This window comes from Sceloporus occidentalis, unplaced genomic scaffold (assembly GCF_023333645.1).
Source record: "Sceloporus occidentalis isolate IW3139 unplaced genomic scaffold, rSceOcc1.0.p SCAF_1, whole genome shotgun sequence".
Classification (NCBI taxonomy): domain Eukaryota; kingdom Metazoa; phylum Chordata; class Lepidosauria; order Squamata; family Phrynosomatidae; genus Sceloporus; species Sceloporus occidentalis.
Window position 1 is genome coordinate 240,118,663 of NW_028316981.1, and position 14,422 is coordinate 240,133,084.

Genomic DNA, 14,422 nt, shown 5'->3' on the forward strand with positions numbered 1-14,422 from the left:
TGTGTAATAATAGAAGCATTTTACAGAGATTATGAAGACATGATTCTCCCATTACAAGTCATGACAAATGAAATACAACTTTCAAAAATATCTATTATACAACATGTATCCCACTCATACACTCCTCTTTATGATTAAAAGTACAGGATTTTTTAAAGAAAGAAAACACTGAGCTGCTTTTTCATTATAGTAGTTCTCATACTACTTCATTATAGTAGTCATTAGTAGTACAGAGAGACAGACAGCACCAAGGGAAGTGATGTGATGCAAGGGAGAATCAATGAAAGTAGGAATTAGTGACTAAATTAAACTGCAATCCATTTTGAAATTTTGGCCCTTACTGGTGCAGGATGTATTGAAGGCAGTAATATTTTGACCAAAGAAAAAGGTGGTTGCAATTAAAACTTGTGGGCTGCCATACTGCTGGTGATTTACGATAGCATAAGTCAGACTTAGGACATTGCAACTCACATTTTTAGTCATTGTGGAGACTGGAATTCTCTACCAACTATGCAATGTCCAACCCCGCACACACACACCCAGAACCCAGTCTGAAAGCAATGCGCACACACCCCTCCACATGTGCCTTTCCATGTTGTCAGAGATCAGGGAGATCAGTGCAGGCTCATCTAGCTATTTTCCTGTTCCTGGATGGGCTGCAACAGGCATCTGCAAAAACCTCCAGGAGTCCTTGGCATATCCCTGCACATGATGCCTTTACAGTACATCCAACTATATGAAAATAGCTAGCCATGTCTCTGCTGATACCCTCACATCCAACAACCACTGTTTACAAGGTGAGTTGGGGGGGGGGGGGACTGCCTTGGAAGATGTAGCAACAGAGGCATAACTACATGATGCACATATGTGTCCCAATGCATAATCTTGGATGTGGTTTGGAAATTTTGAAAAAATTAAGACAATATTTTCGCAACTTGATTTACAGTAATAAAGAACTTTTCTAATTCGATTCTCTAAGTGTGATAAATAAAACAAATGATTTATTAATCAATCAATCAATCAATCAATCCTATCACGTTATCTCAGGGGTCCTCCGAAACAAAAAGAGGTTTAGTTCCTAGTTATTTTTCAGAGTGATAATGATGCTACTGATAACAACCTGCCTGCCAGTGTTGAGACCCCACCTTAAGAACAGTTCTGGGTGGTTGTGAAAGGTATACCTTTAAGGGTAAGGCTTAGCAGCATGGCCCTGATCTCCACATATAGCCATGTTAAGATACAGGTATACAATGTCATACTAGCAACTCTCACAAGTAGACAGAACAGTTTCCCCATTTGGCTTCCCTCCTCCTTGCACCACCCCAGCTTCAAAGACATCATATTTTGGTAACTTCAAAAGAATGAGTCTTAAATGGGCCTATTTTTCACAATGCTATTTTTCTATCAAAATACTATATATTTTTCAGAGGGTAGAGCTATGAAGGAACTAAACAAGATCCTGAAGTGTACAGATACAGTCGGCCCTCTTTATCCATGGATTGTTTTATCCACAGGTTCAAGCATCTACGGCTTGGAAATATTTTTTTTAAAAAGACATTCCAAGTAGAAAACCTTGAATTTCCATTATATATAAAAGACACCATTTTGCTATGCCGTTATATTTAATGGGACTTGAGCATCCACGGATTTTGTTATCCATGGGGGATTCTGGAACCAAACCCCAGCAGATAACAAGGACCTATTGTATATCATCGAATCCTAAAGTTAGGATTATCCATATCATTGTTATTTCTAATTTCTACGGATGGATGGAAATGATGGACAATAAAAAAGGCTCATAGGATCAAAATGAACTCATTTATAATTTGGTGCTGGAAAAGAGTTCTACAGATACATGGGATGCCTAAAAAGGCAAATAAATGGGTCATAGAGCAAATCAACTCTCCCTAGAAGCCATGATGACTACACTGAGGCTGTTATACTTTATCCACATGGGACAGTCAAAATTCCTGATATATGAGTTTGATAGCCAGAAAGTGGCTATTAAGAAGACTGTGTTCTACCTAAATATCATGTAGAAGTATTTATTTTAATTAATTTAACCTGACTCTCAGGTTGGGTTAGATTTTACAGAACATCTGTTCCTCTCATCACTCTCACAGCCCAAATTATTGGATTTTCTGGAAGTCTATGGAGTGTCCTTCAGGGCCAAGCTTTCTGGCTGTCAAATGAGAGACATCCCTTACAATAAGGGATGCCTGGCAACTCTAATGGCTTAGCCATTAATCCCATCTAGCAAACTTTTCACCTAGTTAGCAAACTCCAGTTCTTAAGCATGTGCTAAATGAGGAAACTTTCCTCTGGAAACTCACACACACAAAAAAAGTCCATATCAAAGGACCTTGAGTTCTCAAGCCAAAATGTGACAAGCCCTACAGCCTTAAATCATAGTTCAAATATTATCAGCCTCTACCTAAACCAATCAGATTACCTGTCAGGTAATCATGGTATTCTTTAACTTTTATTTTGGAAAGCTGTTTTTAAACTATGGAGATTTGGTTTACAAGCTCCATAATCTTACAATTCCATAATCTTAAAAGTAAACTGAAACCTTCACATGACTCCAGGCATCATGTGATTTTCAACAAAGCATGGGTTGAATGAAGAACTAGGGAGTTGTGAATGGAGAGTTGCCTGTTGACCCCCATGAAAGTCCAAGGGTTTTCTTAGGCACAAAATGTGTTTTTGCCAGTTTCTTCCTCTGAAATATAGCCTACAGCACCTGGTATTGGTTGGCAGTCTCCCATCCAAGTACTAACCAGAGATGACCCTGTTTAGCTTCCAAGATCAGATGTGTTCCAGTGCCTTTAGAGTATTTAGGCCCATTATTACATACAATTTTATCCTACCCATCTGGGCAGCCGAAAATCCTCATTTGAGCAGATATCCATTAAATAAGTCACTTGACTGATTTAAACTTCTGTAACAAATAGCTTTCTTGCATGCTATTTGAAACGGGAAGGTCACTTTCAACTCTGAATTATTCTACTACGGTCGGGAAAGGGGAAACCAGACAAAAAGCAAAAGGGAAATGTTAAAACAGGAACCCATTATAGGGAGAGCCATTTACATATAATCATCTAACAAATAATATACATAGGTGGGTCAATATACACCGATATTAATGCAGTCCTACAGGTCTGAAATATACACTTATCTAAATCCAACCATTTGTATAAATCTGAAGACCTTTGGAAACCCTTTATTACATATGTTACTTGTGCAAATTCTGGTTTTAATCCACTATTTTATGCAACTTTTTTGAAAAATGTATTTTGAATGTGAAGGATAATACACAACTCAGTTGTTAATACTATGAAGAGGTGTTTGCTGTACAGTGATAGTGATATATATTTGGTTTATTAACTAAGATTGGGGGATAAGAGAGGGATGTATGCATACATGCACAACCCATTTTCGCCATATTCACCACATTAGTACTTTAATCATTTTGGAGCTTTCTTTTTAGACAGTTCAAACAGCTAAACAGAAGATCAGTATACTTAAACATTTACAACTGATGATGATGGTGATGATGATGATCATCATCATCATCATTATCATCTTATACCCAGATAAAGATTTTGTTTAAACTGAACATTTATAAAAGAAAGATAAAAATGGTGGAAAATTTTACTAAGAACTTTGAAAAGCAGACGAACGTGGAAACAACTGCAATGACTTTCTGTAGAAACCAAGGCAGTGAAGTGCTTTTAGAGATGCGGAGGCTGAGGGCAAGAAGGGGACACACTCACAGAGAAAGAGACAGTGAAATTTGGGGGGAAACTTGGATCCAAAACACACTGCAGAAATAATCCAGTCTGAGACCACTTTAACTGCCCTGGCTCAATGTTAGTGAATACTGGGAACTGTAGTTTTGTGGGACATTTAGCCTTCTCAGTCAGAGAGCTCTGGTGCCACAATAAGCTACAATTCCCAGGCTTCCCTAGCACTGAGCCAGGGCAGTTAAAACGGTCTCAAACTGGATTATTTCTGCAGTGTGTTTGGGACCTTTGTTTCCTGCAGGAAATAGGGGGAAATGGTTTGCGAACGATTTCTGTGAACTATTCTTTTATTTTATGTTTAAATTACAAATAAAATAGTTAAGCCAAGATGTTCCTACAAAGGGCCCCTGGTATCCATGCATGTTTGTGTTTCGTTGTAACAACGGGGTGGTAAAATGGTGTCCCTTATACAAAATGGCAAAATCGAGGTGCTTTTTGGAATTTTAATTTTTTTAAAACATATTTTAATTGCATGGGGGTTCAATCCATGGATGCATGAATACGGAGGGCCAACTATATATTTATGCCTCCTAGTTCTAGTTATCTCTAAAAAAAACCTATGTAGCAGTGTGACTTTTGTGTAAGACTAAATACAATATAGGTCACATCGTTGAAGTTCCTGGTCTCGGCTTCCTTTTCTCGCTTCTTTTTATGGCAATGAGCACCATGGAGAACTAGAGAACAATATAAATAACTGTTTTGCTGTTTTACTAATGTTGATGGCTTCTTGTTTTTAAATCTCCTTTTCCTGCTCTTAATAAACTGGCAAAAGCGGAAGTTTTATATGTGTGTGTGTGTATTGATTGAATGAATGAATGAGTGAGTGTTCCTTGGTCCGAAACACACTGCAGAAATAATCTAGTTTGAGACCGCTTTAACTGCCCTGGCTCAGTGCGAGGGGATCTTGGGAACTGTAGTTTGCTATGGCACTAGTTTATAGTTTACTGTGCCATCATTGACAGAGAAGGCTTAATGTCTTGCAAAACTACAGTCCCTGGAATTCGCTAGCACTGAGCCAGGATAGTTAAAGCGGTCTCAAATTGGGTTATTTCTGCAGTGTGTTTTGGACCAAGTGTTTTTAGTTTCATGCCCCTCATATTTTTTGGGGGGGAGGGAAGGGATGTCCTCTTGTCCTCTTTTGCAAGGAGGACACCTTGCTCCAAACCACATCTGGACTTTTTAAACTCTTCAACATCTGGCAGGCCTGACTACTCACTGCCTACTCACTGCCTACTAAGCAGGATCCCTTGTGAAAGAAAAAGAGGCAACTGAGGCCCTTATTGCTGATTTTGGGGAAAACATTATCTCCCTCTGTGTGTCTGTCTTTGGTTTGTTTTTTGGCTGCCTGGCCCACGAAGAGCCCTGGCGTCCTTGGCCCCAGATGCTGTTGATCCCCATCCCTCCATCCCAGCCCCCTCCATCACGGGATCCAGAGTCACGATCCCTGGCAGGATTAAGCCCAAGCCACGCCCCCTGCGCTTCCCAGCCAATCAGGAGGCGCGGGGCGGGGCCTGGCAGGAGCAGGAGAGGCTAAGAGAGCAGCCCCAGACCCTAAACGCTCCACAGCGCTCACGGAGCAGAACCAGGAGGACCCTGCTGTCGAGGCTGCGCTCATCCAGGTGAGACTCCGCTCTGGGCCTCTTCCGGCCCTGCTTTCCTTTCTATGGAGAATGGGAGTTACTGTACTTGGCTGTCCTGGCGGATACTCCTGGATAGGCTTCCTTCTGAAACACACACATGCATGCATGCATGCAGACACACTGTGTGCATATACATGTGTGTGTCTTCAAGCATTTTAGTCTTTTTAAAGCATTTGTCATTTTAGCCTTGAATTTGTTTTAATTCTTCTGGCAATCTAATCTTGATTTATTTCACCGCGTGGTGTTTTCTAATGTTGCAAGTTGCCCTGAGTCCCAGCCTTGGATGAAGGGCGAGATACAAATATCATATGTGTGTTTGTGTTTCTGTTTATGTATTGTGTATGTGTATATATAATGTGTACATATGTGTGTGTTTATATATACATATATATATATATATGCACAGTATATATATATCTATGCACACTATATATATATAATGCACACGCACACACCCATATATAGGTCTTTCAATGTGTGTATATATATATATATATATGTATTTATATACATTGCCACTGCGCTTGGGCGACTCTGGAGAGCAGGGTTCGACCCCCTGACCCTGGGACCCCAGTCCACCGGGACGAAGTCACACTCTCTCAGCCCTGGGGGCTCCCTCTCTGGAAGGACCCTTTCCAAGACCCCCCCCCCCCCCGATGAGTCTGGAAGGGCTCCGAGGCACCCACAAACAACAGCAACAGCAGCAGCAGCCTCTGCTCCGGGGGAAAGCGGGGCCTCCCTGGCTGCCTCTCCGGGGCCTCGGTTACGAAACTGGGCCAGGTGCCACCTCTCTCCCTCTGGTTCCCTGGGGCTGCCTTTCCCGGCCTTCCATTTCACTTCGGTCCTACATTCCAGGCCGGGGGGGGGGGGGCTGGGAGTCGGGGGGGTTAGAAAAACAACAGCAATAATAATCTCTCTCCTTTCGCATCCAGAGGCCCTCTTCCATTTGGGAGCAGGGATTTACTTCCATGCCCATCCCCAGCTCTTTCTGTGGTCATGGCCAAAGTGTTTTCTTCCTTCAGCGTAGGGCGTTATTGTATATGGACCCCTTCTCCTTTTGTTGCCTTTATGGGAGTGGGGCACTATTGAAAGTGCCTTCCATCCTGCTGCCCAGGAGGAGTCCCCCAAATGCCCTCCTCCTCCTCTGGGAGCCTGGCTGAGAAGCCTGCCCAGGGGCCATGGGCCTCCCTTTGGGCTCTTTCCCCTTCTCCTTGGGCTCCTGCCCAGCCAAGAGGAGGAGGAGGAGGAGGAGGAGGAGGGAAGCTGCCCTCCACAGAGGCCCTGGAGGCAGCAGCAGCTGCTGTTGTTGTTGTTGTTGCTGTTGACACTCATCCTGGGCCTACAACCCCCACCCCCTCTACACGCAACCCTTGGTCATGTGAATTGGCACTCACGTGTCTGTTCCCTGGAGCTGGATCACGTGTCTTTGCCCCCTCCCTCCCTTGGTCTCTCAGCCCCCCCCCCTCAAAAAAAGAGCCTTGGAGCCAGGAGAGCGGAAGTGATTCCTGGAAAAGGCCGGGTGAGTCAGGGATCCTCCTCCTCCTCCTCCTTCTTTTGGGAGGCAGCTGCTGGAAGGGCTGGGCTGGGTCTCCTGTTTATCTCTCTGGTTTGTGGGCCTTCTGGGGGAGAGGAGGGGAGAGGCCTCTGGGGGAGGGTTCAGGGGGGAATGGGGTCTTCTTTCCCCGGATCCCCTTCCCCTTGATCCACAGTGTGGGATCTTTAATAGACCCTTGGACCCACAGTATTGGATCTAATAGATTGAATGCATCCTTAGTCCCACAGAGTTGAATCTAATAGATCCATGGACCTAATAAATCCTTAGTCTTGGATTGAATAGATCCTTAAGACCCACAGTCTTGGATCTAATAACAGTGGTCCCCAAACTGTGCTCTTTAAGGGAATTTTGCACTTCAGCTCCCATAATCCCAGACTATTGGCCAACTTGGCTGAGGCCTCTGGGAGCTGACGTCCAAAAGCTCTCAAAGGGCACTGTTTGAGATCATTAGAGCCACAATGTTGGACCAAATGCACCCAGCAATGTTGCTAGTGCCTTTTCAAAAAGAGATTTTTAGTTTCCTGTTATTTTGCTGAAGAACAGTGTCTGGCTGCCACACTATGCTCCTTCAAGAGGGAGAGATTATAGTTTTTAGGAACTTTGGTAATAATATACAGAAAGGCAGAGAAAATACTTGAAAGGGCTCTTTTTTCTTTTCGTTTGCTACCAAAATGGCATTGACCTCACATTGTTGCTGTTAAGGTGCAAGAAGTATGAGACTTCCATCCCTTCCTAAGAAAACTTGGTTAGCGCGTCAAAGGTAGTCTTGCCCCATCCCTGCTTCTCAATGTATATCTATGTACATAAAAGTTCAGACAGCATTTTGAAAGAACTTGAGGCATCACTGTGTTCATAATTTTCTACTGCTAAGTCACTGAGAAGATCGCATAAGGAACGGACTGAAATTCTCTTGTACCAGATGCCTTATGTGATAGCTGTGGGGTGTGCCTGTGTTAGCCTTTTAAAAAAGTAGGTTATTCTCCCAAACTTGGAAAGTTTTTTCTGTACTATAATGTTGTTCATTGTAAGCAAAGGAAGTTATCTTGCTGAACCAGATTTTCTTCTCACAACAGGTTTCAATATGAAGGTCTATCTGTGTTTACTGGCCCTTGCGGTGGAGACATGCTTTGCTGCTCCCAGCGTAGACCCTGCTCTGGATAGTCATTGGGAAGCATGGAAGTCATGGCATGGCAAGAACTATGCTGAGGTGTGTATAAGTCAACCTCATGTATAAGTCAAGGGCAGGTTTGGGGGGCAAATCTATGGATTTTGATATGACCCATGGAGAAGTCAAGGGTAAAACTTAAGGGCATGTAATGAAGGATGTAAAGGACAAAGCAAAGGAAAATAATGTACACAATTCCAACAGGCATAACTGTCCTCATACCAAAGGCTGGATGGATTTGAAGGGGGGGCAGTGCTTCCAGTGCAGATTAAACTCTTGCCTTTCACCAGGGGATTGTGTGTGTGTGTGTGTTATATACACATACAGACATGATTTAAAGTAAAGTTTGGGGTCCATTTTTAGCCTACATTTCTAGACTTACACATGAGCATATACAGTACTGAAAGACAGTTTGAAATGATGTAGTTGTGAATGTCTTATGAATAGTGCATAGGAAGGGCTGGGTTACAATTCCCTTCATCCCCAGTCAGGGTTAGGAGCTGTTGGTTTCCTGGTGTTTTGTATTACAATTCCCATAAATCAGTTGGGATGGGCAGTCATGAGGTATGGGAAGTGTAACTCATAACTGCCCGTGGGTACTAGGTTGCCTCCTTCTATGTTTTTTTTAGTTTTGATTAGGATATTAATTTAAATATTAAATGTTTTCAGTTTTGATAGTATTAGTTATTTGCTACTTGTGTATCTTTTTCCACCCTTGACACAAGCCATTGAATAGTAAGGCTTCATATTGGGAGTTACTTATGCTCAATTTTGAAATGGTTGTGCTTAATTTGAGTTGGGGATATATAGCAGGGAGGGTTGTTATTAAAACACCTCCACAGACCAAAAGCCTTGAATTAGTTTATAAAATAAGCATGAACTGTATAATTTTAAAAGGGCTGGCTGAAATAGTGGCACACTCTTGGCATATCCAGCATGAAAAGAGAAGCTAGATATTGGAGATATTTTAAAAGTTTAATTCAGGCATTGTTTCAAACTAAAACTAAGAAATATAGTTGTGGCTTCAACATGCTGCCTTGAAGTGACAAAGTAATTTGTGTTCAGCTACCCAACCAAAACTGGTTGCTGTGGTTTGTGCTGCAGTTTTGGCACAATTGGTGGCATTTGTAGCTGTTGGGGGCCAGGGAGCTGACAGGTATAGGAAGGAGATGGGAGAATCAAAAGCAAATAAGCAGCTCTAAAGCATAACTTGCATGAACTCTTGGCAGCTGGATGCTAAAGTGCTTCATCCAGCCCATGGTTTATTCGGGTTACTAGATTTAGCCAATCTCTTCAGAATCTAGAGGATGTTGAAGACTAAACATTAATTTCTTCTTCAGAAAGAGGAAGGCTGGAGAAGAATGATCTGGGAGAAGAATCTGAAGATGATTGAATTGCACAACCTGGAACACAGCATGGGCAAGCATAGCTTCACCCTGGGAATGAATCAATTTGGAGACATGGTATGTATCAGCAAAGTTGTAGTGCTACTTCCTTGAGTAATTGTGTTGATGTTATCCTGATGTATTTCCTCTTTTTTCCAGAACAATGAAGAGTTCAGGCAAGTGATGAATGGTTATAAGCACTCCAAGACAGCAAAGAAATACAGAGGATCTGAGTTTCTTCAACCAAACTTTGTGGAGCTTCCAAAATCTGTTGACTGGAGGGAAAAGGGATATGTAACTCCAGTGAAGAATCAGGTATGTATCTGGGTTTCTGTGTTTGGCTTAGCTGTATACTAGTAGCTTGAGCAGCACTTTAAGCAGTGGGTTACATACAGTGCTTTGCACTGCCTGAAAATCACCTCTCAAGCATTCTTGGTTCTCATAGCACTGGTGGAATCTGGTTATCTGTAGTAATATTATAGCATGTAGTTCTCAGACCTTTTGGGATTTCATCAGGTTTACTAATTCTCATCTTACTATTTGAAGCATTAGCAGAGGTTCAGAAAGTTACTTTGTTGGACTGTAAATTACAGAATGGCCAGTGGTTAGGGGGTCTAGGAATTGTAGTCCAAAGATTGATTTTCCTGAGCAGTAATAGTTCTCTTTCTTAAGCTGTGCAGCTGATGATTAAGAGAGAAATTGCCTTTCCTTCCTCTAAGCCCTTTTCTCTGTAATTTTGTTCATGCCAGGAAATGGAGGCTGGGCAGAGTGCTGTGACTGTCTTCTAGTTAACTTGCTGACCTTGCACATTTGCAGTGTTGTTGCTACCATTGCCTGGCTCTGCTTAGACCATTAGTAGTCAAAATTAGTCCCGTGAGTCCCACAGTCCCTTACTATTGGCTTTGCAGTGCAAAACATCTGGAAGGCCTACTGAAGCAAGTAGAAGAACTTACTACTAATCTGGAAAGATCAGTTGCCCAGAGAAGCTCTTTTCTGGAAAGGCAAATTGAGTTGAAAGAAAGGCAGACTTCATTGACTGAGCTGGGCTGGCTGAGGGATTCTGGTAGTTGTAGTTCAGTTTTTCCCAGTTGTGTTTGAGCAGATTGATCACAGCATGATAGCAGTGCTTTCTCCCATTGCAGAACTTAACAAATTTCTCTCAATTTGTCCTTAGGGTCATTGTGGTTCTTGCTGGGCATTCAGTGCAACTGGAGCCCTTGAAGGACAACATTTTCGCAAAACCGGCAAGCTGGTCTCCTTGAGTGAACAAAACCTTGTGGATTGCTCTCAGGCTGAAGGAAATGAAGGCTGCAATGGGGGTCTTATGGACCAGGCTTTCCAGTATATTCTGGACAATGGTGGCATTGATTCTGAGGACTCCTACCCTTACATTGCCAAGGTATAATGGCGTCTGAACCAGTAGTGCCTTCTTCCTTGGTTAGATTTCGTTCCTACCAAATTATTTGTCAGATCTAACAGGTCAACAGATACATTAGGGAAGCAAATTAAGAAATAGCAGCTATTAAAATCTCTGGGATTGCCATTGGAATACTTGGCTGCCACCATATTGAGTTTGCAGTGCAGCAAATGAAAATGGTAAACTGTTCTTTTTAGTTGATGGCTGGGAAGCTTTTGAAAAAGCTGATAAATGATAATGCTTCAGTTTGAATTTAAATGGATTGAATTTGCTCAGCAATTTCAATCTCTGCTTCATTATAGTTTATCCATATTGATAGTGGGTTTTTTTTAAAAAATGGAGAACTAATGTTTCAATGAGCTTTCCTGCATTTGAAGTTTGAATTGTAACAAATGTGTTTCTTCATTAAGGATGATGAAGATTGCCTGTACAAATCCGAATTCAATGCTGCTAATGACACCGGGTTTATTGATATCGAAGCAGGACATGAGCATGCCCTCATGGAGGCAGTGGCTACTGTTGGGCCAGTCTCTGTTGCTATTGATGCTGGTCACTCCACTTTCCAGTTCTATAAGTCAGGTGAGGTGCTGTTCAAACATGTGAGAATCTCTTTTATGCACTCCACTGCCAGCCTTTACCCAGTTTCCTTTCATTCCCAAATGCTGGTTAACAGTGAGAACTGCAAAGTGTATTATGCAGTTTCTCAAAGGAAGCCAATGAAAAAACGGTCAATGGCTGCATCTGACATGGCATTGACATGGGAATTGTAGCTTGTTGTGGCACTAGAGTCCTGTGCAGAGAAGGCTAAATGTCTCACACAACTACAATTATCAGAATTCCGTAGCATTGAACCATGGTAGCTAAATGGTGTCAAACTGGATTATTTCTGCAGTATGGAATCAATGCGGATTATTACTGCAGTTGCTATTCTCTTGCTTTTGTCTTATAAATACGAAAAGCAATACTTGACAGTTCCAGTCTGTCAGGTAACAATAGGATATCAAGCAAAGGTAGAATCTGCTTTCTCCTGCAATTTTAGGAGGTTTGCAGATAATTTAAAAGATGACTGTTTGTTTAGACTTGTGACTAAAGTGACCCATTTCTGTCTTCTGAGGCAGATGTAAAACTGTAGGAGGCTGCATGGGTAATAATCTGTTCTTACTATAACAGCTCCATGCAAGTCCTTGAGCCAAACCCAGAACTTACTCCTTCCTCATCACACTCTCCTTTTATGGGGCGGGGGGGGGGGGGGGGCAAAGAATTCTCCCTCAAAATCCTAAGAAGTAAATGAGGCTCTGCCTCACTCAGACTTGGCAAATGCCAGAAGAGCCTTAATATCCTGAACCTTGTTTCCTTTTATATGGACATCTTTGCAGAAATTTTGAATATCTGCTAGTGTTTTTTTCTGTCTCATTGAAAGCCAGCATAAAGATGCACATTCCCTTCTCTGTATTTCTTTGAATGAAGGTTGGGGAAAATCTTTCCCTTAGTGAGGTGGTGATATATTTACAGATCATTTGTCACATAATAAACAAGAAGCAAAAAACAGACTTGTACTGTATCCAAAACACTGGAGAGTCACTTGGTCAGCATAAACAGATTTAAACTTTGCATAAATCAACTTCCTATAAGAGGTTGCATCAGACAAGATAACCTGAAGGAAAAGTTATTTATCTGAAATTTGATCTATCCTTCCATTTCTAGGAATTTACTATGAACCAGAATGCAGCAGTGAAGATCTGGATCATGGTGTTCTTGCTGTTGGTTATGGATTTGAGGGAACAGATCCCGAAAACAAGAAGAAAAAGTACTGGATTGTCAAAAACAGGTATGTACGGCAAAATTAAAGACTTCTTGCCTTTGGATTGTGTTAATAATTTTTCTGAAGCTTTACACAGTGATGTAATTGCATGTATGCTGGAATTTGTAAAGTGTGCTGTTTATCCTAGCAGTTTCTATAAGGTTTTTTATTGCTTTATGGTCTGTAATACCATACAACATATATAATACATCCTTACTAAATATTACATACATTTCAGCCTCCCTCTCTCCTCCCTTGACTGTTATAGTTATGATCCCTTGATTGTCTCACTCAGCCATCTAAAATTTTATTGCCCTGAGACTGCATTCAGTATTTTTGTACTGAGCTTCTCAGCCATGATTGGCTGGCCTGCAACTCTAAATAAATACAAATCTATAACTGAGGTGAAGTATTTGCATGAAAACCTACTTGATAAAGGGGCTAGAAGGAAATGCAGATAGACTTAGCTGTTGGCTTATAATAAGCACTTCAGCATTTTTTTGTTGATACTTGATACAAAAGAAATACCATGGGAAGAGATGTGAGCATTGTGGTAGGTGTTCCAAAATCCTAGTTTGCTATATTAGAATAGTTTGCTTTACCAGTCTTAACTGCTGTTTTTTTTTTTCTTTCAGCTGGAGCGAGGTGTGGGGTGACAAAGGTTATATCCTCATGGCTAAAGATAGAGAAAACAACTGTGGTATAGCTACAGCTGCCAGCTATCCTCTTGTATAACTTCTCCAAGGATGAAATTGCTGGTTAACAGCAGTTTTTCAACTTGAGAAGATGAACCACTGGAATAAGCTTTCCGGATTGTTGGTCTTTCTGGACACTTTCTCTGAGGCCACCAAAGTATTTCAGCACCAGAAAGGACTTTAAACTGACTTGCACATGTTACTAATACATGTGCTTGCAGCTATTTTCTTCCAAGATCTGAGTTGTGATTTTTTTTTTACCTTGAGCCTCTGTGATGTTTACTTGATGGCAATGTGTGCCCTCTTTTATAAACTTGATGTAAATGTTGCTTATGTACACAAGCTTGTAATATTGATAGCTTGAATTCTGGCTAAATCAGTTTCTTTTTTAATTTTGATTTTTTTTTTTAACCAATGGCTTGCACAAAGAGCTAGAGCTTTTCAAATAAACACTGAACATTTCAACATATTCAGAAGAGTTCGGTCCCATTTGTATGTGAAACCTGTCTCTCCATTCTGTTCTGAAATAATTTTATACTACTGTGCATACTTGTTCCTGAGAGTCCTAGAATAATGTTCAGCCAATGGAAACGTAGAGTGGCTGTCCAAAAGAGGGTTCCTGTACCTTTAATAGACAAAATAATAATTTAAGTAGTATCCTTGTAAGTCCTTTCTGACTTAACCTAGGTGAACCAATTACAGGGTTTTCTTTTTTGAGAATATTTGTTCAGAGGGCATTTCCCCTTACTTTCATCTAAGCTGAGAGTGTGACTTTCCCAAAGTCATCCAGTGTGTTTTCATGGTCAAACATTTAAACCCTGGTCTCCAGAGTCAATAGTCCCCAGGCATTGCTACTATACACCATCCTCTTTCAATGGCATGTGCATTGTTTGTATGGCTTGTCACTTTAAACTGAGTTTTTAAGCACAGAGATGGATTTGTGGGTTGCTACTCCCAC

At 41.4% G+C, this 14,422-nt stretch overlaps 1 protein-coding gene across 2 annotated transcripts; it reads left to right on the forward strand.

Annotated features, from left to right (window-relative positions):
- Nucleotides 1-5,338: 5,338 nt before the first annotated feature.
- LOC149323668 (procathepsin L-like) lies at nt 5,339-13,933 on the forward strand. 2 transcript variants are annotated; one of them, XM_089490838.1, is made up of 8 exons: nt 5,339-5,425; nt 8,075-8,208; nt 9,507-9,629; nt 9,711-9,866; nt 10,726-10,950; nt 11,379-11,547; nt 12,673-12,796; nt 13,405-13,933. In XM_089490838.1, exons 2-8 carry the CDS (start codon nt 8,083-8,085, stop codon nt 13,502-13,504), a joined length of 1,023 nt encoding a protein of 340 aa, XP_089346964.1. In that variant the 5' UTR covers nt 5,339-5,425; nt 8,075-8,082; the 3' UTR covers nt 13,505-13,933. The 2 variants fall into 2 exon arrangements, with proteins under 2 accessions (XP_089346964.1, XP_089346975.1); XM_089490849.1 differs by lacking the exon at nt 5,339-5,425 and adding an exon at nt 7,748-7,970.
- The last annotated feature ends 489 nt before the right edge of the window (nt 13,934-14,422 follow it).

Excerpts from the sequence above, each read along its gene's own strand:
- LOC149323668 (XM_089490838.1), top strand. The coding sequence starts at position 8,083 with ATGAAGGTCTATCTGTGTTTACTGGCCCTTGCGGTGGAGACATGCTTT. Across the intron at positions 9,867-10,725 it reads TAACTCCAGTGAAGAATCAG|GGTCATTGTGGTTCTTGCTG; the intron begins GTATGTATCTGG and ends ATTTGTCCTTAG. Across the intron at positions 11,548-12,672 it reads TTTCCAGTTCTATAAGTCAG|GAATTTACTATGAACCAGAA; the intron begins GTGAGGTGCTGT and ends TTCCATTTCTAG.